Source organism: Hakea prostrata, chromosome 10 (genome assembly GCF_041222555.1).
Source record: "Hakea prostrata isolate BN-2017 chromosome 10, UWA_Hpros_2, whole genome shotgun sequence".
Taxonomy (NCBI): Eukaryota; Viridiplantae; Streptophyta; class Magnoliopsida; order Proteales; family Proteaceae; genus Hakea; species Hakea prostrata.
The window spans coordinates 47490008-47516374 of NC_142609.1; the positions used below are offsets into that span (position 1 = coordinate 47490008).

The 26367-nt window shown below is 35.7% G+C and overlaps 2 protein-coding genes across 2 annotated transcripts; one reads left to right on the forward strand and one right to left on the reverse strand.

Moving 5' to 3' along the window:
- Positions 1-3685: 3685 nt before the first annotated feature.
- Positions 3686-8641, reverse strand: LOC149003556 (calcium-dependent protein kinase 8-like). The gene is made up of 8 exons (XM_089136755.1): positions 7543-8641; positions 6671-6794; positions 6422-6565; positions 6012-6164; positions 5754-5869; positions 5476-5643; positions 4969-5196; positions 3686-4879 (listed from the first exon to the last, which is right to left on the reverse strand). The coding sequence occupies exons 1-8, from the start codon at positions 8044-8046 to the stop codon at positions 4721-4723; spliced, it is 1596 nt and encodes a 531-aa protein (XP_088992881.1). The 5' UTR covers positions 8047-8641; the 3' UTR covers positions 3686-4720.
- A 13418-nt stretch (positions 8642-22059) lies between these two features.
- Positions 22060-24303, forward strand: LOC149003557 (remorin 4.1-like). Its single transcript, XM_089137436.1, has 2 exons — positions 22060-22785; positions 22881-24303. Exons 1-2 carry the CDS (start codon positions 22162-22164, stop codon positions 23070-23072), a joined length of 816 nt encoding a protein of 271 aa, XP_088993562.1. The 5' UTR covers positions 22060-22161; the 3' UTR covers positions 23073-24303.
- The last annotated feature ends 2064 nt before the right edge of the window (positions 24304-26367 follow it).

The following is a 26367-nucleotide window of genomic DNA, read 5'->3' on the forward strand; positions in this document are numbered from 1 at the left end:
TTATTTATTGGTCATGCCACCTCAAATGACTTTTTCACACTTAGTCATATATATGAGCTACTCTGACTCTACGTTAATAAAATCATTCAATATTTTTTATTTATAGTTTTGTCACTCATTCATTTAAACATTCTCATTTGTGCTACACTGTGTTATCCTCAAAATGCTTCATAATTGTGTAATGGAAAAAACAGTAAATGACATTAGGCATAAACTCAATAGATCAAGAAAAATTTCATATAAACATTTTATCTTTGTCTAACTTTCTATCAAATAGATGTAAGGACATAGAGGTAATTAGCCAATTAATAAACAAAGAAAGAAATCAGTGGATGCTATTAGTTTATTTTTGTGTGTAGGACATAATTTTCCTTAAACCCTAGTGGATGAGAAGTTCCTTCACCAATGGCCATCATTGCATTTGAATAAGTAACCTAGAACATTGAAGGATATTTCAAACATCCAACATATAGTAGTGATGAAATTTTTTTTTAAAAAAAGTGTGCTTTATTTAATTTACAAAAATAGGGGGGGACTATTACATATATCATCACAATGGAAATCAAATCCTCAACTCCCCACTGGGAGGCAATCATTACCAACAGAGCTGACTTTTGATGGTAGACCAGTGATGAACGTTCATGCATGATAACTTTACCATGGGTGGAAAGAAAAATTTTCCTTGCATACATGTATCTAGGTCAAGCATGTACCAAGTATAGTTTTACCAAAAATGAGATCCATAAGGATACAAAAACATGCATTCTAAATTCCATATTCGATGTCAAATTGTGTCCGGAAATTAAAAAGCTGATGAGATCCATAAGAATATAGACACATGCATTCTAAATTCCATATTCGACTTCAAATTATGTTCGGAAATTAAAAAGTTGATGACCGAGAACGACAAAAAATGTGCAGTAACATAAAAACCTAATTTAGTGCAAAAACCCCTCAAGGGTGGATAAATCTACCAATACTAAGTCAAAAGGTTCGAAAGAAGACTTATCTTGTATTCATCATGCCAGCTGCGTAGAAATATGGTTTGGGTTGTTGAAACACGATTATCTTCTTCTACAATCTGCAAAAGAATTACAATTCAATTCAAAAAAGAAAAGTTTTTTGAAGAAAAATCATCAAAGGATGACTATGGATCTTTACCAAAGGAATATATAAAAACTTCGATTGAATGAATGATCTAAAATCAAGCGAGATCTAGGGTTATTCTTTGGTTATTTAGGTTTAGATGAAGAATAAAGAGGAAAAAGGAAGAGGTTAGGGTTCGACTTTCCCTAGTGGTATATGTAACAGTCCCCCCCCCCCCCCCCTTATAAAGGTAATAGTCTCACCCCAAAAATAATAATAATAAATAAATAAATAAAATAATAAAGAAAGGAGAGGAAAAAGGAAGAAAAATGAGAAAACTTACTAGGGAAGAAAATTGTAAAAGAGTCTAGAATCATCGAATGTCTTACATGAATTTACCAAAATATCCTTGTAGGACAATACCATATGACAACTTGAACAACTTATTGAATAACCATAGGTATTGACAAACTAATGACTATTATACCTATCTTTATTATCCAAAACAAAACTAAACTCGTATGAAAAATAAATTAAGGATGTTTTAATGAATTTCTTTGTTGATAGAGAAGAAGACCTAAGTAAAATTATCGATATAAATATCAATATCATATATTTACAATGTACATGAATCCCCTTCTACCGAAAAATGGTAACAACAATGTAAATACCTAAAAAGGAAAGCAAATGAAAGTAGTGCATAAACATATATCTTGAAAAATCAATCAAATATCAAGAAAAAGATATTTTTCCTTTCATGAATTTATGCAAGGATTTCTATAGTTTCTATTTTCCAAACAAATGTGCTGCCCTTCAAAATATTTTTTTCCTTTTCTAGATGAAAATTACCTAAAAAATATTAATGTATATTAATTTAAAGAAAATAATTTTGTATCTATTTTTCGATAGAAGCAGTTTTATATCAAGGATGTTGTAGAAAACTAATTTTTGCCATGAAAAAATGTCAGAAGATTCATTTGTGATAAATATATTTCAAATGTTTAAAATTTGAATTTCTTGTAAAAGAATAAAGACGTTGAGATGTTTCCATATAAGCGAGGGAGACATAATGATGAAGAAGTAATAAATCACACCACGACAAAGGGAGAAATGTCTTGCTGTGCTTCTTTGACAACACAGGAGAAAGAGAGTAATCTTTTACTCTGTTTTTTTTGAAAAACACTGTTGGGATCCTTTCTGTCTCCTGCAAAATCAATCATAGCACAAACCACAAACCAGAAACACAGAAGCAACACCTGCAAAACCAACCATAGCACAAAGCAAATGGCAGAATTCCTCATTAATTAAGCAAACCCAGGACTGGTTCCTCATTCATTTTATTCTCAAAGCTTAAGGGAGGACTGGGCAACAAAAATTATTGAAGACCATGATGGTTGTATCACAGAGACAAACTTGAATAAAATCAATCCTAGTTAAACTAACTCTTTTCTTTTTGTAAGATTATGGCTCGTGCTTCACTTTGTTTTGCCCGATGGACACAGAAATTCAAGTTTCTTTGAGTCTGGATCATCTTCCCTGACGGGAAACACTCCGACGACTGTTGGGGGGTCCATAGGGTTAGAGTGATGGGGTTTTTTTCTTTGGCCTCAAAGTTTCTTTACAATTTCAGCTTGGGCCCATAAATAGCTGTAGCTTAGGATTTCTAAACACACATATATATTCTATTATAGCAGAACATCTGTTGTAATTGTTTTGAGAAGAATATAGAAAAAAACCAAATGTTGGACGTAGCCTCACATTGAGGTGAACCAGGGTAAAAATCCGTGCTTTTTTTTTATTCGAATTTTCTATTCGATTGAATATAACACTATTACTTGATCCTTGAGTTCCACCCAATTACAAGCAAGATTAGTTAGGAAGGTGGAAAGAAGATCTCCACTACCCAAGACCAGCCAAATCTATTAATTCAAGGGATTGACTTGAAGCTCTCTAAATGGGCATCAGGTTCAAGCCACCAGGAATTTGGTGACAGTCCATTCAAGCACGAATCTTGGATTGAATATTCAAAGAGAAGAGAAAAAGAAACATGCCCAATATGGAAATTTTAACTTTTTTAACAGATTAATTGGTCTCGGTGCTTCAACCACTTCTATTTCTATTTTATGAGATATGATTGTCCAAGATCCAGAGACTTGCAGACTCAGCATATTTCTCCCTTTTGCTTAGAAAATTTGGCCATCAATTTGCAGCCACAGAAGGGCTTCCCTGTTTAAATTTGTTCTAAACTTGAGCTCTTGAGATAGATTATGGAAATCAAAAAGGGCACATCAAATTTTATTCTATTTAAAATAATAGAAAAACCCCCAAAACCAAAGAACTTTTTGTCCATTAGGATTATGATGGAATTCATACTCATTGTGTAAGTGTACTTAAGCTCGATAGTAAGATGAGGTAAATAGTCAATACACATTCTTTTATAAAATCATCCTTTTCCCTCCTTTTCCCCTTGGTTTACTATCTTTTTACAATTTTTATCTTGACACCAAACTTATTTTCCATTTCATAATTTATTTTCAATTTTCATTCTTGTGAGACAAGCAATCATGAAAAAAAGTACAAGCAAATCACACACTCAACAACAAAAAATTATCATAATTCAACAAAATTGCCTATTTCCGCGAGAGAGAAAGAAAGTTCAATTTTTCAAAAGAACCTCGTTACTCTCGTGCCTTACAAGGTGCTGCCATTTACTCTTCTTTGTAATTTTTTTCTTCTTGTTCATCTACACAGCCAATATTTATAAGAAAACACAAAACCCAAATTCCCATGTAGTTACAATTCTACCCCTATACCGATAACGACCCAAAGTCTGTTTCAGTTATAAATACAGCCAAACTCTAATTATATGAACTCATAGAATACAAACCATACCCAAAATCCACACCTACCCCATTTGCGAATACAAAATCAGAGCCACACAGGTCCACAACAAAATATAGACGGGCAAGCTAAATTTGGTGGGAAATAACCAAATCTAATTATGGTTTGCTAGTCTTCATCTTACTGTCCCATTCAGCACACTTGCAAAGAGAAATTGGAGCCAAGCACATCCACAACAAAATATACAGACAGGTTAAGAAACTTTGAAGGGAAATAACCAAATTTAGTTATAACTGGTTAGTCTTCACCCCCTGCCAACCTACAATGAACACAGCCAAGGGATATTGCTTTTCATCCCATGAAGGTGTGGCCATGGGTGTTGCATGTTTTGATCTTTCAGGGGTTAGGGAATCTCAACATCATAAGAGTAATTATACAAATAACTTTGTTCATGAAAGGCCGTGTTAGCCGAATTACGTATTTACAGCCACAACAATCTTCCCACATCTTAATTCTAAACTTAACTTCTCCCTGCAATCCCCTCATCAATACAAATAGCTGAGCAGATGACAATCTCATCTCCATCCTTACAACTCCCCCCCCCCCCCCCAACCCAGAGTTCAAGATGAGAGTAAGAATAAAAAGAACTTTGAGAACCCATAAAACAAACAAAAGAACAAGAGAAGAAGAAAATATGTAGGAGGGAAAAAAAGAATTTGATGACAAAAACGAAAAGTACAATGAATTTCTTTCTCTTTCAACTTCTTCAAAATTATTGCTTCTCTTTCTTGTTTCATCTAGCCTCATTCATTGCTACCTGCAGCGACCCATCTTTCATCAACTTCAAACTCAGAGAATTGAACCGTTCTCGAGAATACTGCCTTGATGCTTTCCTCCAATCTGTGCCTGCCTTCATCATCGCAGCAAATTCCTCATAACTAATCCGTCCGTCCTGCAATTGTTGATGATCAAGAGATAGGATTATGATCAACAGATTAAATGTAAATATTGGGAAATAGCATATGGATATGTAACACCAACCTTGTCAGTGTCCACATCACGCATAATGGCATTGATGATCTCCTCATTATTACCAACTTCATCAGCCAAAGCTTCGCGTAGCTCTTCAATCTCTATGTAACCATTCTGGTTTTTATCAAAAAATCCAAAAGCTTTGCGAATATGGTCATCATTCTCAACCTTTCTCATGTGTACTGAAACTGCAACAAACTCTCCATAATCCAGAGCTCCATCACCATCTACATCAGCCTGTAAAAACCAGTTTCAAACTTTCAAATTGAAGAAAGATGTCTCTTCACATGATGCCACTTATCCAGGTTGTTTATCCACCCCCTCCCCCTTTTCCAAACTCAAGAAAAAGAATGAAAAAGAAGAAGAAAAAAAAACCTATTATTTCATAGAACTTATAGGTAGGGATATGATCGGGAAGTTCTCAAATGCAGAAAGAGAAATGTGTGTGTGTGGGGGGGGGGGGGGATTTTAAAAAGAAAAATAAAAGATGCCAAGAAAACCATGGGATGTACTTACAGCTTGCATTAGAATCTGGAGGTCAGCATCAGGGATTGGGTGGCCAAGATTTTTTACTCCAGCTCTGAACTGATCAAGGTTGATCTTTCCAGTTTTTCCAGTGTCCATCATCTCAAATGCGTCCTTAAATAAAGCCACTTCCTCCTTTGACAAATGTTCAGCAATCACCTGTAAAAATGATAATTCCAGCTCAACGTCAACCATCAAGCGCCTCCACATTTCTTATAGAACACCACCCAAATAAGATAGATTATGTTCCACAAGCTCTGTATCCTTACCCTTAAAGCTCTCTTTTTGAGCTTGTTCATTATGGAGAATTGTTGGAGTCTTGCTCTTACATTCTCACCCAGATTGACATCTGAAGCTTTCTTCGCATTTTGCAACCAAGGATGATCTGCATTTAGAAGTTCAGGACAGAAGAACTTTTAAGTTTCATAGAGTTGCAGTCAGCCTTGCTTCAGCAAGAACCAATTTTAAGTCAAAAGCCCATTACTTTATTTAGATAAGGCCCTTTCTGTACAAGAACTGAACATTACCAAGCACTTCCTGAGCTGTCAATCGCCGCTTTGGATCAGGATCGAGCATCCTCTTCACAAGGTCTTTTGCATTATCAGAAACTTTAGGCCATGGGTCTCTCTTAAAATCAATAACTGAGCGAATGATAGCCTGCGCAACTCCTTGCTCAGTTTCTGCATAAAATCAGAATGCACAGGGGGAATGAGAAATAAAATGAAACTTAGATTCAGTGTCAAGAACACAGGATACAGAAACTTTGATTGATATCACTACCTTATCTTCCCTCCCCCCCCCCCCCTTTTCTTGTCTGCACAAAGATCAAATTCAAATCTTCTACCCCAAATTTCAAATCTCTCACAAACAGTACCAAATGTGAACTTAAGCAAAGTATGCTAGAAATAAAGAAACTGTCTGAAACGAAGATATGTACCTGCCCAGAAAGGAGGGACACCACATAATAAAATGTAAAGGATCACTCCGGCACTCCAGACATCAACCTCTGGGCCATAATTTCTTTTCAAAACTTCAGGAGCCATGTAGTAAGGACTTCCAACTATCTCTGTAAACCGTTCACCTGTGGAGAAGGAGAAACCTTAGGCCATGACTTAGTGGAAATTATCACCAAATTAAACAACATGGAACAAAATAATCAAGGAATAAAAATACTACAAATCATTACCTGGTTTAAAGAAAACAGACAAACCAAAGTCAATTGCCTTCAAGGGAGCTGTTTCCTTCTTGTTCGCAAATAAAAAGTTCTCAGGTTTGAGGTCCCGGTGCATCACCCCATGTTTGTGGCACATCTGGCAGGGAAGTAAGGAGACTACTATCAAGTTTACAGGAACAACTTAAAAACAGAATAAACAAAAAATAAGCAAGGTCAATCCCAAAATTTCCCAATCAAAGAAGACAAATTATTACTAGCAGAACCAGAAAGGGTTCCCAATACTTGTTATTTCCAATTCTGCAGTAGGATTACCTGCTTGAAACTTCTTGAGAGTTTCTAACATGATGAAAGAACTATATAATTGCATAACCAATCATAAAATTGGAACAACATTTGATGAAACAGAAGAGGAAATGGAAGCAATAGGGAAACTTCAGAAGACTAGGGTTAAAAGGATAAATAGAATTATATGGTAAGGAATAAAGATCAAGTGACATGACTTTAGTGGGAACCTAGGACAAAGAATCATGAATAACCCAGAAAATGGATCAAGACTAAAAAAAATGTTTCTTTTTGCTGAAATTGACTCGTGAATGGATATGTCTGACAACTAAAAACGTGAAATTGGTATGGACTAAGTGCTCAGAAGGATTTCATAAAGAGAAAATCCTCCAAAAAATTCTCTGCAAAAAGGGGAGAACTTGAGTTCACCAGCTAAAGATTCGATTTCCAGAGATCCAATTATTAAAGCTAGTTCAACCTAGATCCAGAAATGGAAACCCATAAGCCACAACAAACCAAATTGACAGTGAGATCTTGGGCATCAATAATAAATATGAATTCATCATAGAACGAAGAGATTGAATGGACCTAAGTGATCTAACCTGAACAACTTCAACGATGGTTCGAGTAACAACTGCAGCCGCCCTTTCGCTGTAGTGTCCCCTTGCAACGATTCGATCGAACAATTCACCGCCTTCGCAAAGCTCCATCACGAGATGAACGGCATTCTCATCCTCAAAAGTATCCTTTAAGGTCACAATATTTGGGTGTTTAGGCAAATGCTTCATGATCTCCACCTCTCTCCTCACATCTTCAATATCTACTGTACTTCTAAGTTTCTTCTTTGAGATTGATTTGCAGGCAAATGCCGCGTCTGTCGTTTTGTCTGTGCACAAATACGTGATCCCAAATTCCCCTCTACCAAGCTCGCGACCAAGCTCGTATGTGACCCCAAGGTCTCGCCCGGTCGGATTTTTCAACACAGTTAGCTTGTGTCCACCTCCACTTCCATGATTTGCAGCATAATCAATAGCAAAAGGGTTGGGCTTATTTTTTCCCTTCTTCTTCCCCGATGAAGTAGCTGGCGATGCACAACAATTCCCCATGATTCAAAAACTAAATTTTTTCAGATTCTTCTGATCTCCGAACAAATCAAGCGCCACACCAAGATAATCCAGCCAAAGCTGCAGATTTTTTCCCCTCACAACCTCAATAGCCCAATTTGGCGTTACAACTCTGGCAGCTCTGCCAAGGATAAACGCTAAATACGCGATGAAGGAGAAGCAAATATTCGCAAAAAAAAAAAACGAAAGAGCAACGAAACAAAACACGGGTGAATACCCAGAGAGAAAAAAAATCCACCAAGATGTTCCACCGCGTAGGAAAAGCAATCTGAGAGAAGAAAAAAAACCCAGATGGATTCAAAGATCTAAAGATGAACCTATTGAATAAATGAAGGGTTAGGGAAGAAGAGGTTGAAAATTCAACTTGGGGTGTGAACGCGCCATGAACGAGAGAGGGTCAAAGCTGTTTCGCAGAGACTTCTCTCTCCCTCTGGCATGTGATACCCTTCTCTCTTTCTCTTCTTCTTCCTCTCCCTCTCTCTATCTCTATCTCTCCCACCTTCCTGTGACTTCAATAAAATTTTGTGAGAGAGAGACAGACAGAAAGAAGAGAGAGAAAGTAGAGAGACGCGTTCTGCCCGCTTCCCAAAATGTCCATACAGAAGCTCTATAATTCCAAGCATCAACGAAAACAGATACCTTTCTAGAAATACCCCTGAATCTAACGAATATTTCATTATTTCATCGTAGTATCGAACTTTACTATAATGCCCTTCTCTCTTACAGAATGACAAAAGTAACCTCCAGAACAAGCCAACTGATTAACTACCTAACTTGGATTGGATCAAGTGGCTGGGATGGACAGCATGAATCAGTGAAAATTTCCTCCTTCCTCCTAATTTTTTATCAACAAAAGAAAATCTGTAATCATTATATGGCTCCTCTTAATGTTAAGTACTACTCTATCCCTGATTATCTCTCTTTGAATATGTTCAGAATGAATGCACAATTTTAAAGTGGTTCGATCTTCAATGTGAAGTCTACGTCCAAGATGAAATCCCCAATCAACTATGTTATGGGGGAGAACCTTTATTATCTTTAAATAGAGATGATAGTATACATGATGTAATATTTTACAATGAGTGGAGTTCTACAGAGAATGAGAACTTTTACAATGCTTAGGACTATTAGTCTTTATGTTATACTGAAAGATTAATATCCGATAACAGAATCTAATATTTTTATTATTTTACCGTCTCTACAAAGAAAACTGTCACCATTATACCAAAAATACATTCACTGTAATATAAGAAGTCGGATAAATTATGAGTTGAGACTTCAGAGCAATGAGAATGAATCTCTTATGATAATCATCCACGCCTGAAACGAATCTTGATGCCTATAGAAAGTTGGATAGGGAAATCCCTACTAAAGGATTATTAACATTCACATTGTAGGATTTTTATTTTTCGTTAGGTCAAGAGAGTCATTTTACTCTTATATGCTTCAAAATTATTGTGCTTTTTTTTTCCTTCTCATTTTTTAAATTATTTTGGTTTAATTTTAAGGATGATGGCTACAAGAAGAACTGCCAATTAGGGCTAAGCCAGGGTATGGGAATTGAGGGGAGGCATGGAAAGAGAGAGTTGAATCTAATACCTCTTAATCTTATCGTCTCTACATAAAAGTTACAACCAAATTAATTAAAATCTCCCCTGATGATATAGTCAAGGTGCGTGTGTAAGCTAGTCTAGATAAATATCAAAATCCCCCGGCAAAACCCCAAAACAAAAAAGTTACCACCATTGTATCATAAGCACATCTACTAAACTTTGACTTTTGATGATTAGATAATGACGAGGTCACGATTTTCTTTTTCCATTTTTTTATTTCTTTTGATAAGATTTTTATTATATTATTCTTTATATGTAGAAGTGGTAGATCAGCAAAGAAGAACTATTGAACACTAGGTTGTTTCATGCTCACCTTATGTCATTTTTAAAATGAAAGAGTCAGAGTTAACTCTAGCCATTGAGATATGGAGTTTTAACTCAACACGTGTATAAGATGATTCATTATTTTTGGATATGATTCTAACACAATGTTAGCAGTCTCTTATGTAAATATAATAAGATCGATGAGGTCTTGGATTTAAACTTTTGTATTTTCACACTTTTCAATTGCCACTAAAAAAATATAGCTAATCAACACATCAAACTTCCATATATCTTCATCACCTTAATTCGAAATATAAAATATGATTAGAATATGACATCATAGAAGCTGAGGAGATATTCATAGATTAAATCTCTCTTTTTTCTTTTGTGGGTGGGACAGATTAAATTGCCTACAACCCAATTCCAGCTACTTGCATTGGCAACCATGATTTTCAGAATCTCAAACTAATTATTCAACCATCCTTTTCAAACATCATGTGTTTTTTTTTTTTTTTTTAAAATAAAAACATATTACAATGAGGTTTTATATTCTTTTCATACTTGCTCAAAAATGCTGTGGTTTTGTGGAAAAGGAATTGAAGAGGAAGGAAAATATAAAGCAATTGTGTTGATTATGTATGATTATATTGCTTAATTATCAATCCCACACATATATACTTTATGTCCCACCATTTATTTGTGATAGTTCAATAATAAAAAAAGCCAATTTGTGTATATTTATATGTCTCAATGTATATCGATCAATAATGTCAAGTTAGAAGCAGACCAATAAGGTGAAAAGTTTTATATATCAAGCAACTTGATTTTATTATAGAGGAGCTGGCCACACAGAGAAACACGTTACTTACGAAGTAAGCTCTCATGTACATCTTAATATCTTATCAATAAATATGAAGATTACTGAAAAAAAATATAAGATAATACTAGTGTTTTAAAATGAAGTATAAGGAGTAAGCTAAAAATAAAAAGAGGCATGATAATGGCAAAACTCTATTTATAATCTCACTTAGTTTGATTTTATATATTTATATAATTCTTTAAATTTTACTAAAAATGCTTGTTAATGTAATGTGATTTTGATTATATGCTACATATATCAATTTCTCTTCGACTATCATACATCAATAATTAAAAAATGGTCTAGAGGTTGGTCAATCTAAAACTATTAGAGAATTCATTCATGCAATGAAGTGATGAACGTGTATTGTACTCTGCATACAAACCACTCAAATACAATGCCACATTTATCATCTTTTTTTTTTTTTTTTTTACATCTCGTTCTTAAACCCTAACTTAACAATACGTGAAGCGAACAAAGAATTACACAACCCAAAGCATTGATATTGAAAATACCCAAACAAATTTTGAGTCTTTTTGGGAGATTCAATTCTTTATTGTTTTTGACATTTGACCTTTTACTCACTTTAAGAGTGGAATAAATCATATTTATACTTTATCCCTCAAAAAAATGTGTTACTTTAATCATCATATGTGGGAAGAGTGAATTATAAATCAAGAAACCCAAATCCTAAATCATGAAATGTTGAATTCATGTCCTCTTAAAGCTATGAAAAACATGCTTTAGGTCATGAAATGGGTTCATCTCTGAGTTATTGTTCTTCAATGTAAAGCAATAAAAAAATTAAGGGTAATTTTTATCTGGACCCCCTGAGGTTTGGTCTATGTCATTTTTAGTCCAAAAAAACTGAAACTTTGCATCTGCCTCCCCTGTACTATAGAAAAAGTCAATTTAAGGACAAATTATCACTTCAATGACAAATTTACCCTTTTTTAATTTAAACAAAAAATATAGAAAATAAAAATGAAAAAAAAAATTTAAGTTAATATTCATTTGTGATTCTCGAAATCCAGTTCTTTAGAACTGTAGCGAAACACCACAAAGCACCGCAAAGCAACTGTCTAATAACATCAAACACTTTGAATGTTTCTTCATTCAACTCATTTAACTTTGAATCCCTAGCTTAAAGCTCTCTTGCTTCACAGGGCCACTTTGGAAAACTCAGGCAAGTGGAAACAAGATTCAAGGATTTGAAAAAGGTAAATTTTCATTAAGTGACGAGAAATCCGAAGAGAAATAAAAAGGGAAAAAACCCTAGTTTTGAAAAAAAAAATTATCTACGAATTGCAGAAAGGTTGATGGAGCGTCTGATATGAAAAACCATGGCTAAAGTCGAAGATGTTGTGAAGCAATCATTGGGGATTTGGGAGAAGCTGTTGTTGGCATGTGCCATTAACCGTCATGGAACCAATAGCTGGGACTCTGTGGCTATGGAAATACCGAAACACTTCTCACACTTCTCTTCGTCTTCTGACGCCACAGAATTGTAAACAAAGTATCATGACCTTAAACACCGGTTCATGGCGAAAGACGATAAGAAGACAAATCTGAAATGTCCGACGATAAGAAAGATGTGATTCCATGGCTTGAAGATAAGACTCTGTCGGAGAAGACAAATCTGAAACTTCCGACGATAAGAAAGATATGATTCCATGGCTCTAAGGGTTAAGAAAACTTCAAGTGGCAGAGCTTCAACGCGAGGTTCAAGGGCATGATGTTTCGATCTTAAACAACTCTTTTGATTTCGAATGGCATGATGTTTCGATTTTAAACAACTCTTTTGATTTTGAATGGCATGATGTTTCAATCTTAAACAACTCTTTTGATTTCGAATGCTAACAATCGTATTTCTTTGGTTCAAATATTTGAATTTGAATTTGAAATTTTTTTTTTCATTTTTATTTTCCATGTTTTGTTTAAATTAAAAAAAAAAGATAAGGGTAAATTTGTCATAGAAGTGATAATTTGTCCTTAAATTGACTTTTTCTATAGTACAGGGGAGGCAGATGCAAAGTTTAAGTTTTTTTGGACTAAAAATGACATAGACCAAACCTCAGGGGATCCAGATGAAAATTACCCAAAAATTAATTTACAGAAAAATCCAGAGGGGTATTTTCGTCAGTTGAAATGTCGGGTCATTTTCGTAAGTTCATTGAATCTCCAACCCTCTAAAAGTCAAAAAAATGAACCGGAAGTAGAAAGAGAAGTTGGTGACCAAACTCTGAAGAGTAAAGTTTCCAGAAGGATAATATCGTAATTTCAGACTTGCGTTTACCCGATCAACGTTTGAGCCGGCACGTTTGATGGGCCCACTTTGCTCTCCTACTCCAACCTTTCGGCGATTATTATCCATTTTAAGTCCATAACAACCGTTACACGGCAGGCCTTCTAGAAGCATATTTGCGGTCCAAAATACCCTCACTCTTTCAACAAATGACCATACGTCCTCAGCTTCATGATAAGCTTAACAATCGATAAAGAGAATAAAGGGAAGGGTAATTGCGTCACCAGGACGAATAATCGGTTGTGTACCCATTTTGACGCTTGGAGATAACGTGAATTGACTGGTTACCGTTATATTTAAACGTTTTTCTTTTGTTTAATACACAAGAGATGACTCTTTCTCTTCTATCTGATTAACCATAATACCCTTGAATTGACAAATCAGGTATTCCAGTATTTTTTGAAGGGCTTTTGTGTCCATAAGATACTATTTGAATTAAGTCAACAGACTCAACACTGTGGCTTTGGCTCCAAATGTGATCGTTATGGGGGGTATTTTCGTCATTTGAGGACCAACAAAAATATTAAAAAATGCATCAAAAGAACCGCCATCTTTGAAGCTTTGAGCTTGTCGGTCAAACTAAGGCGATTTGACTTCGAATTAATATTCCGTCTTATGGGAGTCTTAAAATCCACCTTTTATCAGGCTTCCAATTCAATTGGGACACACTCTTTCACGTGATTGGTTAGATTTATGGACCTTTGATCATCTTTTTATGCTAATCATGTGGTTGATGATGACTAACACCTAATTTAATCATTGCATTTATCTTATATACCTTTCTTGGGTGTGGGACCCATGGCCCACAAAGTGGGGGCATGTCATATAGCATTTATAATTTATAGATATTTGTGACGCTCAAATCTTAGTGGGGTTTACCAAAGGTTAGTCTTACGCAGGTTTCAAAAACCTAATCCCTACTTTCAAATTTTGTATTTAAAAAAATATAAAACGTTTGAGTATTGATAAAATAATTGAAAGGTGGAAGTCCGATTGGTCCCACGTAAGCTTGTCTCTATTGTGTGATAGAAAAGCATTAAGAAAACAATATTGTGCTCCACGGATTGGACTCCTTGTGAAACAGTTCCTCGGCATTCTTGTTTTCTTGAAGTAAGAAAAATAGGCAGGGCATTTGTTAAATTGGTTCATTATTTTCCTCTTTAAGAATGAATCAATGAGCAAAGTAACGTAAAGAATTAGTTTTGTCTTATATGTTCCTTCATGAGAACGCAAAATTAATAAAATTGTTTGGATAATGAATCTCTTGATAGAACCTGCCACCCTGGCTCTTAACCCCCCCCCAGCCGCATGCAACCCTTGCTTGCTTGTCGTACACCCTTGCTCGAGAACAATACTTTTAATTTTTGGGTCCAGTTGGAAAAGAATAAATTTGCCCATTGTTCATTTCCGGACTAAGAATGGTGTTCTAGCACATAAAACATGTAAAATTGATTTTATACAAAAACTAGTATATCAAGACAAGAATGTTAGCAAGTACATACTTTGTCTTTCTCTATTCTTACATGAAATGACCATACTATCTCCAATGTCTATCTTTTGTCACACCTCATTGTTACGTCAACCATGTATTTTATATATAATACTACAATTGTTGAAAAATTCATAAACTATTTGAAAAAATATACGTGGTCATACCAGCCCCTCCCCCTCCCTGAGTTCGGATCAGTGACTCCGACAGGGAGCACTTTGTGCTCCCCAACGCTTCCTGATCACAAAGATCAGTGGAGCCCACGGTGAAAAAAATTTTTTGGAAAAAAATTAAAAAAAAAAACTTTTTTCCACCAGTAGAACCCACTCTGTGCTCTCCCGACGGAAAGATGATCCAGATTCCACCCCCTTCACCCACCCTCCACCCAAAAAACGGTGGGAGAATCAAAACATGTAAAACACCTACTTGTCTAGAAAATTTAGTTTTTTCATGTATATTAAATGAAAGAACCTTTAACACAAGGTTCAATAGGGAGTAAATATCTATGAGCATAAAAAGGGTGCTTAGAAGGAAAGTGGTGTAATTACTCTGAAGAAAAGAAGAAAAAAACACTTCTGAAGAAGGAAATTCAAAAAAGAACACTTCTAGAAGAAGGAAATTCCCCTATGACAGATTGAAGAAGAAAACAGAAAAAACCCAGGAATCTCAATCCACAAGGAAAGAGTCAGAAGAATGTGGGAGTCAACTATCTTAGAAGTGTCTGGTGGGCCCTTGTTGGAGTTTGCTGGACCCCACATCATAATCCACATTCTCTAATAAGGGAAGAAGTGTGCTGTTCATCCTCTTACGCCATTTGAAAGCTTCTTCTCATACCTACTCAGCATTATTGAGATCTCAATGTATAAGAATTTTTCAAAAGTCAAAGAAACCAACTTGTACATCTTCCATGAAAGAGGAACCACACAAGGCAATGAGCACAGTTAATGGGCTCTGTTTTACATATGGGCCTCATGGGCTCGATTTTACATATGGGCCTCATGTTAATATTTTGTTTTCAATGCATTATTATTGGTTTTTTCATGTTTACTATTGTAAATTTCCCTAAGCACCGTTTGTTTGTTGGATCTTACGTGGGGTGGGAAAAAAGGAGTGGAAAAAGCAAAATTTTTGCTGAGTGTAGTTTGTTTGATTCACTGGGGGTAGAAAAGTTAACAGAGTGTTTGCTGAAGTGGTATGCTAACTTTCTCACCCTATCCATTTTCAAAATCTAATAAAATATGTGAGATTTTGTAAAAAAAATGTTCAAAAGCAACAAAATGAAACCTACATTTAAATTTTTCCACAAAACCCTTTCATTTCCTTTATTGTTCTCCCACTCCGATTACATATAGGTCTCATGTGTTTATTTTTTCCACCCTATCTTTGCAAACAAACGGTCTATTGAATCTTTATATGGTACCGTATATGTTGGTGTTACGTATTTGGCTCCTCTCCTTGGAGGGTATCTTTTAATGTGTACTCGATGTGTATAGAATTCAGTCACGTGTAATATTCTAATCTAAGGTACTTGTTAGATTTACACCTAGCCCTTGAATAAAATATTCTACGTGGTAGAATCCAGTAATTCATTGAACACTCATTGAGAAAGCTTCTCCCAAGAGAGGATTTAAGCTCTATACTGTGGAGTGTGGATCATTTACCCTCATGGGTAGCACTATGTGCTCCCAGCCTCCCCCGACGACTTTACAACAACAAACCATGGGGGGCCCACAAGTAAAAAACAAAAAATTATTACCGTAATCCTGGGGGCCCTCTTATAATTTGTGGTCATGTGTCCGGGAATACTCAGGAGATGATCTGGACTCTATATTGTGCATGCCCACGTGTGGTTTCCTGTATTATATTGATTTAAAATACCTTTTTAATACTCATTATACAAAAAGATATATCTGCCACTCCACCTTGTAAATAATTTCTGAGGCCAATAATGCTTACCCTATTTGCAGGAAAACCCTAACTTGACCTGATGTGATATAATCCCCAAATCTCTTACTATAAACACTAACAAAACAGATCCAAAGTTTTTAGGGCGTCTTTGGCATCGTCATTATTATTATTTTAATTTTCACCTAAAAAATTATTTCTGTGTTTGGTATAGTTTATGAGAGTTATTTCTAATTAAAGGTGGCTGAAAATACAAAAAATAAAAATAGGTGGAGAGTCACTTTTTTCAGGGAGCGCTCTGTGCTCCCCGACGGGTTTTCTACCACAAAAGCATGTGGTGCCTACAAGGAAAAATCATAAAACATAAAAAATACCAATTCTTGTGGGCTCCATATGTTTTTGTGGTGGAAAACCCGTCGGGGAGCCAGCGCCCCCCTGACGGGGTCCAGATTCGGACTAACTTGCGTGAAATCATGGAGACAAAATTATAAACGGATAGATTTTTATAGGATTTAGGTCCATTTTAAAACACCTGAAACAGTTCGGTCGTTCCTCATTTCTTTGTTCTTCGTTTTCTATTAGACTTCTAGATCACAACCTTTTGATTTCCTTGAAAACCTTGTTTTTGATCTTGTAGGAGAAATCTCTCCTATCTTCTTTGGTATTTCTTTCAAATTTGAATTTCTTTTTTTTTTTTTTGGTTGCCAACCCCGGTTCCAAGGCTTTGCCTTGACTAATCCGGTGTTCGACGGAGCGCACACGGTGGGGTGAGTCTCCCACGGGTTTTTCATCCACAAGGTTTCGACGAACTTCTAGACACAACTTTGCCCTTCAAAACCGCTTACCCTTGGACCAACCCCCATTGGTTCAAATTTGAATTTCTATCTCTCGATTTCATTGTTTTTCTCCTACCTTTCCTATTTTGAAGGGTGTGAAACCTTAATTTATTTGTCTACTAACTCTTATCTCCTTTGATAGCTAGAATCAACATTTACTTAGCATTTATTAGAATCCGTATATTTCATTCTCAGTTTCATTTTATCTCACCATCATGGGCTTGAATTTGGCAAGGGATAGTTCTAGTTACCCTCTCAGTTGAGCCCTCTGTGTAGACAATATGTCTCATGAGGCACCTAAAATAACAACAATTGTCAATTGATAAGTTGGATATGATTGCAACTAATTACAGAAAATAGGAACAAGAAAGGAATAGGAGATTTGGCCAAGCCCTCTCAAGTCTCACTTGTGGCCAGCTTCTATATTTTTGAACAGAATTTTCTTGTAAGTTCTTCAAAAAAAATTCACGTAAAACTGTTAAAGATGGCAAATAAAAAAATCTATGGATTCATAGTTTAAAATATTAAATGTTTGGTTAGCCTCAAATTTATTGAAGTTCGTAAAGTTTTTTCGGATTACCATGTGTGAATCTACAAATTTCATTCATTTATACTTATGGTGGAATCAATGAATTTCACCTAATACCCATGAATGACTTAATTTAGATCTCTTGAATCCAGGGATGTTTTATAACCAAACAAGTCTAAATTTATGATTTAAGAATTTAGGGATCTGGAATCTCTGGATTTAAAATAACCCTCAAAACATTATATAAATCATCTTTCATACCATAGAATGGTTATTGGTTTCCAAATGATTTTTGTATTTTATGAAAAATAATTTTTATTTTCAATTTTTTAAAATAAATAAAAATAAAAATGAAAATAATCCCAAAAAGAGCCTAAAACAACTTAAAATCAACTTTAAATATGTTAACGATTGTACCCTGCTTGCCATGGCATAGAGTGATGACTTTATGATCATGGTCTTGAGATCACCAAGAATCGAGATGGATTTAAAAGGCTACAAGTGTTCTCAGATTGTGAAGTGACAGTCAGTTTTATTGTATCTCAAGACTCTTACCTCCCATCTCTAATATCTGGGATTCTGTTTGATATAAGAATCCTTAAAAGAGAAATTTGAGTATTGTAATTTTAACTTTATTTTCTAAGGTGTTAATGGTTCAGTCCATTCCCTAGTGCCAAAGGCACTCACCTATTCTTATAGAACTGAGTGGTCAGATTTCTCTCTTGGTTCTCAAGATGATTCTTCTGTAGCTCCTGGGCCTCCTCCGCCCCTTCGTCAATAACCATCCTTATTACCAAAAAAAAAAAAGAATAGAGATGGATTGAATCGATTTATTTTTTTTTTGGTGTGGAAGATTGATTTATCTTTACTTTTTCATTTTCAACAATATCAAATTCTTTAATCATTATTGTATATTTTTTGTGTGAAAATTTCTGGATTACAATTTCGATGGTAAATTTTTATTTTATTTTATTTTATTAATATTTTTCATGATAAGGAAATAATGTTATGGTTGACTGGTTAGAGGACAGCATAGCGGCATGTGGGCCCACTCAAATATTCGTCAGGTACTCCTATGAGGCTATGATTTGCCACATGGCAAGTCCATTAATACCAGACCAAATTTTATAGGACATGTAAACCGACCAAATGATGGCTACAGACTAAAATGCCAAAGTGCCATTTATCACGTAACTCTCAGTGTCTTGTTTGGATACTGTGTAATTAATGTCCAGCATTTTACAAACTGTTCGTTTTGCACAAGTATTTCAAACAACTTTTACAAAATCAACTATTTGAGATTGAAATCTCGATCTTAATTTTAATCTCAACCGTATGCAGTATGACATTGTGCATTTAATGCACAGCACCGAAACAATTTCTGAACTATCGACCATGTGAGTCTGTGATTGTAAGTCAAAAGAGATATCTGGTTATCAAGATTCTTTGTGTGATAATAGAGGATGAAATGACTCCTAACTTTTGTGATTTTCTTTTGATAATTATCCTTACTAGTTATGAACTTACTGCAAGTCACACATAGAATTGTAAAATCATTGTCGTTTATTCAATTGAGGATGCTCAAATGATTATAATTTCTCTTGATGATTTCATAGAAGCATGAAAGAGTAGGTTGTTTCTTGCATTTGACAGTTGTGTGCTCTTTGGCTGGGCATGAGTTATACCGGCTTCTGTGGATTATACTAGGCCTCCGGTGGGGCTCCACTGACGGGGGGCCAATGCTTGTCGCTGGTAGTGCACAGGGCTAATGCTTACATAGGTCGCACTCGATAGAAAGTCCGAACATTGCGTAGCGAGGGGGCACTAGGTCGCTGCTAATGCATCCCTCTTCCCTCTTTTAATTACAAAAAAAAAAAAAAAAGAAAAGAGAGTAGGTTGAGACATTATAACTCTATAAGCTCTAACCATATGTGAAATCATCTCGTCACTTTGCATTTGTGCAATTTCTATGCCATATGCACCCAAAGAGGATATTCTTCATGAGTTGCATTTCTATTTAACCTAGTCATGCATATATCTAAAGTTCCAATAACTCAATAAGGGATGTGTAAATATATAGTTTTGGTTTTGCTGCTTACTCAAATCAACTTTAATTGATCTTATCATGGACCTTGTAATTATTTGTTGGCATGTGTTAATTCTCTAGAAAAAGTGTATCAATACTGTAGGGGTGCAAGTTTGGCTCTGACGACCTTGACCTGTCCTAAGCCTGCCCTGATCCCGAATAGAGTTTGTGACTCAAGATTTTGGCTCTCAGGGAGGGTTAAGGCAAAATATTCTAGCCCTAACTAGGGCCAAGGGTAGGTTTGGGATTACTTTTTAGCCCACCAGGCCTGTTTCGACCCTAGCCCTGGCCTGATTTTGGCTTTGATTCTAACCCTAATTTTGTCTACGATGCTTGATCTCAATGAGTTAAGAACATGGACAAGGATAAGGCCAATCGGGACCAAGGACATGGCCAATCAGGGATGAGAATGGGTTTAGCTTGGCCTTGTAGGGCTTAGAGTCAGAAACAATAATCTTTGGCCTTGAATTTGGATAAGGTAAGAATGGGGTTAGATTAAAATATACAGAGTTGGGCTTGGGATTGTAAAAGCCCGTCCCATCTTGACCCTGTTGCAGCCTTAATCAATAGTATAACTTGACTCTAACTCGGAACCAAATACTAGTCAGGTGTCAAGTCCATAATTGTGGTTCAACTTCAGTGCTGAACATTAAATGAGCAACGTTGTGCTCGATCGATATTTCATTCTCTGACTATTGGTAGCAAGTACTGCGTATTTAACGCGCAACATCTAGGTCTTGCCCCGATAATTGGGCAAAGGAGAAATCCGTGGATGGTATATGGTCACATTTATTGTCAAGTTCAGGACACGTGTAAGACGCCCTTCACATCACGAGAAAAACTCCAAAAGAAGGTATTATCCAGGTGTCAAAATTTAATTGGCCTATGATGGAATAAAAATAAATCACCTTTGAAAGAAATTCTGAGACGTGGACATATTAATAACCTAAGGTTAGACCCAAAGGTTCCCTCACAAGTGTGCCACCATTAATTTCCCATGTCACGTCATCACTTGTGTAGAGACAAAGTTGACGTGACCTAGATGTGGGACCCACCACCCTATGAGATCTTACCACGTGTCAGTCATCCCATCGTCCGAAACCTACACGCATCTTTTGGTGGTGGTGGGGTGGGGTCCACTCCACTACTAAAAATACTTAGTTGGATTCCTCCAATCTCTTTTGGCCGACACCAATAACAGATAAAAAAAAAATAAAAATCTAAGCTTCCTTTTTATCTATAACCTTTGGATTATTTGAAATTTTTTTATTTTAATAATTTAAAGTGTTATGGATGTCCATTTCAGCACTCATTTTCTGAGCTGAGCTTCTTTGAAACTTCATTGGTTTTGCTTGGACCGGGTTTAATAAACTCTAGAACTCGAATAAATTCCCGCCCAACCACCGGTCCAATTGATGAATCAGTACTGACTTGACTTGATCAACAACTAAACCTGGTTAAGGGCGTTGTTTGATACATTAGGCTACAATGTTAGGCAATAGGAATCACAAACTTAGTTGGATTCCTTAGTCTAAACTTGGTTACCTTTTGTTACTAGGAGAATCGGATGGCGATGAATGATGCTGACTAGAAGCTGGTTTGCCAACTTTGCTTAGACAATAAACCCTAACAATGAGTATAAATATCTAACTTTTAAACCAAGCAACGGTATGCACTCCAAACCCTTGAATCTTCTCCTTGTTTACTGTGATTCCACAATTTTCCCAGTGATCGTCATTACCTGACTTCATCATTATTGGCCTGCTTTGACATTTGTCTGTGGATCTTAGTAGACTTCGAAATAGTTCTTTCCAATCCGATTTCAATGGAATCCAACAAACCCAAAGGGTTTGACCAGTGATCCAACCGTTCAAGCAATTTCACTTCAATAACAACACGGCCAATTTTGATTTAATCAGAAAAATTATTAAGATGGTTTGGTTTGGTTTGGTCCATTCAATCTAGATTGATCTATTTTGGTTTGGACCGGAAATAGTACCCTAATTAAAAGTTATATACGTGTGGCTCAAATTTATCGCTAATTTTTTTCTTGGATTAACTAAACGTGACTTGTATTTCAGCATTTTATTTTTAGATTGTGGTGTTTGCATAACAACAAGAGCTGTCCTACCTCCAATTCCAAATATTTTTCCTCCATTTTGATCTTCTTTAGACATTATTCATAAAGTAGTACAGTTCTGAGAGCTTGACATGTTGAGTTCTGATCAAGGCACATCTTCCTCTTCCACTAGCAATGGAAGAAGAGAAGATGAAGCTGATGAAGTCGTCAGAGAAATTCATGCCTTGACACCTCCTCGTCCGCTGCCGCCGCCACCACCACCATCACTGCAGAGCAGAGGTCGCCGGAGTGATTCTTGGGAGATTAGTAGTAGCCACAGATTATCTAGTGGTGACAGTGTTTCAAGCGAGAATTTCACTACCATGAGTAGAGAATTTAATGCTCTGGTACTTGCAGGGTCGACGATCGGAAACACAAGTAATGAAAGTGAAGGTGGTGGAAATAATCTTGCCAGGATTGGAGAAGATGATGATGTACCAGCAGAGGAAACAAACCCATTAGCTATTGTTCCAGATAATAGCCGTTCCTTGGATCCTCCTGGTGGTTCTTCATCTTCAGCTAACATTAATAGTGGTATCACTGAAGAAGTGTCTATGCAAAGAGTCAAGAAAGAAGAGATTGAAACAAAGATATCAGCATGGCAGACAGCCAAGGTTGCCAAGGTCAACAACAGATTCAAGAGAGAAGAAGCAGTCATCAATGGTTGGGAGAGTGAGCAGGTCCAGAAGGCTCAATCTACCATGAAGAAAGTTGAGGTAAGTGGGTTCTAGCTAGTTTCATCTCTAGCTTACAGGAATTATATAAATTTTGAGTTTATAAAAACAGTCTCTGTTTTACTCTGTTTTTGCAGAGGAAGCTAGAGGAGAAAAGGGCCAGAGCTATAGAGAAAATGCAAAACGAGATAGCAAAGGCACATAGAAAAGCAGAGGAGAGAAGAGCATCAGCTGAGGCCAAGAGAGGAACCAAAGTGGCAAAGATTTTTGAGCTATCTAATCTGCTCAGAGCCATTGGAAGGGCTCCTACCAAACGCTCCTTCTTCTAAGTCTTCAACAATTTTTTTTGCTTTTCAACTTTGAAGGGTGCCCATATCATCAATTCAGTGATGAAAGGTTTCAAACCCATACTCAGGTTCAGGAAATTATGTTTTTCTTTTTCTTTCTTAGGTGTGTGATTAGTGGGTAGTTAGTATTTTGATTTGAAAGAGGAAAAGTTAGGGGTTGCTGTCCAAGCTGATTTGAGTGTTCATGTACAGTTCTTTTTGCTTTAAAGTATACTCTTTTAAGTGAACTTCTTCTCTGTTAGAAATTTCAAGAAAACAGGAAAAGAAAGCTCCAGAAACTGGTGTTATATAATTTTTCTACCTTTAATTTCAACAAAAGAACACTAGCTCTACCAGATTGGACCTGAACAATTCACTAATTTTGAAGCTTAGAATGGTGACAGCAGGTAAGAAAATCTACATGTGTATTATAGATTATCATCTCTTCTTCCAAACAACACACAAATCAAGCATTTCGAAAGTTCATAAGAATTCTTGTTTGGTCACCTACATTTGAAGACATTTTGGTCCATCTGACTTGTCTTTTTGTTCTTTTCTTTTCTGGGTAATGAAATGATGATTTTGCTGATTACTCACATTGTTATTACTTATTAGTATTGATGATCATCACAAACTTATGGTAACAAACCATACTTAATTTGGAGCTAAAATGATGAAGCTATGGCTTAAATTATATTTTGGTTTCACATAACTCGCAAGGATATTTGGTGATTTAGTGTATTCGTGGTGCTCTATTTGCTAATTTGGCAAGTTCTGTTGTTAGTGGTTGTCATCACAAGCAAATGGCTGCCATCAAAGCTAAATTCATAGTTGAAATGGACAAGTTATAGATTGCCTAAATTTGAAGGATTTTTGTCATTTTTCTATGTAAAATATTGGAGATTTTTTTGATATTGCAAATTTCATTGGTAGTGCTAATTGAGTCCACGGACAGCGTTCAATTCAAAGTTGCAAACGGAGAAGTCATAAGAAAGTTGTTTTAGTTCTTTAGAGTTATTTTGTTTTTTATGCAAAATAGTGAAAATTTTGGTGATGTGACAAATTTTGTTGGTATAGGTCATCGTTATAGACACATAGCCGTGATTGACACTCAATTCGTAGCTAAATTAGAGAAGTTATGAGTAAATCGTCAAAATAAACATAGGGCATGGTGAGAAAGGTAGGGAAATACTAAAACAAGTAAACATCGCAAAAAGAGATCGACCTAAACGAAGAGACCCTCGAGAGGGTGAAGGCCTGCTAGGATTTAGCGATTTTGGTCAAACTAAGTCTTTTACTTCGGCTATCAAAATTTTTCGCAAATATGTTTGCAAATTGGAGCTTTGGTAAATGGTGTATTCTTCCGAAATACAGGTGCTTGTAGCATGCTTGTTTAATAAACTAGATATAAAGATTTCTCATCTTTTATTAATATTCTCATCATATACTAGTATTTTATCATTTCTATTTTTTATACATCTAATATAATCAAGTTTTTTACTCTTCCAATCCCTTATTTTAGCTATTTTATATATAAATTTTTCCCTACCTTCGTACACAACTTATTGTATAACTCTTCATATTTTTTCTTCCTTACTTTTTCCGCAATTTTCTTAGCTTCATTTCTAGCCAACTTGTACATTTGAAATCATTAACCTCCTTAATTCTTTGTTATGTCTTAAGACTAGCTTTCTTATTTCTAATGACAGATTGAACCTCACTATCCCACCACCAAGTCCCTCTATAAGAATGAAGTTTTTTTTTAGATATAGAAAATAAAGTTTCTCAAAAAAATAAAATAGAATAGATGAAGTGGAAAAGTGTGTTCAAAATCTTGTGTAATCAATGTATGCCTTTATAACTCAAAGGGAAATTCCATAAGACCGTCATACAACCAGCTATAATATATGGTGCAAATTGTTGGACTATTAATTAGCATCATATCGATAAACTCAATGTAATAGAAATGAGAATATCAAGATGGATAAATGACAAAACTAAGAAGATTGAAATAAAAAATAATCATATTAAAGGTGGTTTGAAAGTAGCATCATCACCCACTCATCTTATGAAGTTAGGGCAACTTTGGGTTATGATACACAATATTGACATACTGTAAAGCTAAGATGACCCTCGTGAGAAGAATCAAAACCAATCCACATCACATGTATATCAGATCGCACCACATTGCTCATTACTTACTGTTGTTGTGCTGAGCGAGCAAGATGTAGCATGGACCTTTGCACAATCACCATAAGAAAAGTTAAAACACAAATGTTAACCATTTGAGATGAACACAAGTATCTGGAAATCGTGGTGCGCGCAAGCTGGCCCGAATGAACCTCATATCCAAAAAAAAAAAAAAGTATAAGTATCTGAAAATTGAACAACCATACTTCACAAGTACATTACGCATCCAACAACTTCTCGTAGTGATCGTGGAGGGGTTATCAAGACATCCTCTGAGTCTTTTATTGGTGCTTGCATGAAAGCAGGATGGGCTCTATCTGCATCACAGGCAAAGTTGGTAGCGATGTATGGCATCCTTCAAGTTGCTTTTACTATAGAGATAAAGAATATCAAACTCTTCTTTGATTGTAAGACAGTGATTTAAAGTTTACATGGTGATTCTATTACTCTGGATTGGCGTTGTTCTAACTTAGTATAGCTTATTAAGAACCTATTGTTGGGGTTTGACAATTGCATTGTATTACATATTTCTTGTGCAGACAATGAATCTACCGATTTGTTAGCTAGAGGGGCCCGTTGTTTAGGTATGTCTAAAGTTTGGTGGATGTAGCCACCATGTGGGCTGGAGGATTTGTACAGTGTTTCTACTGGGAGGATCTCCCCAGATTTGTTTCTTTGAATGAAGTTTTTATGTGTTTGGCCAAAAAAAAAAAAAAGTACATTACACATCCCCTAAGAGCTCATCATTCCACAATCCAATACCCCATAATCCCTGGGGCTCAGCATTCTGGGTATATTGATACCATTTGAATCTAGGCCCAGAGTTCCTCTCAGTGTCAGATTGTAATCAAGTATACCTAAAAGAGTGAACTCCTTTACGTGCAAGAACAAAAGTGGGTCATTTTCACAAAATTGTAGTCTCTCTTGGAGAACCGAAATCACTGTTCGAATTATTAAAAATAACTATTATACAAATACCAAGATTATCCTATCAAAAAAATTAAAAAAAAAAAAACCCAATTATCACATTGGATCACATAATTTGAATTAACATCTACTTTTCTATTTCTTTTTCTTATTCACTTCATCCTTTTATCATGTGCATGTA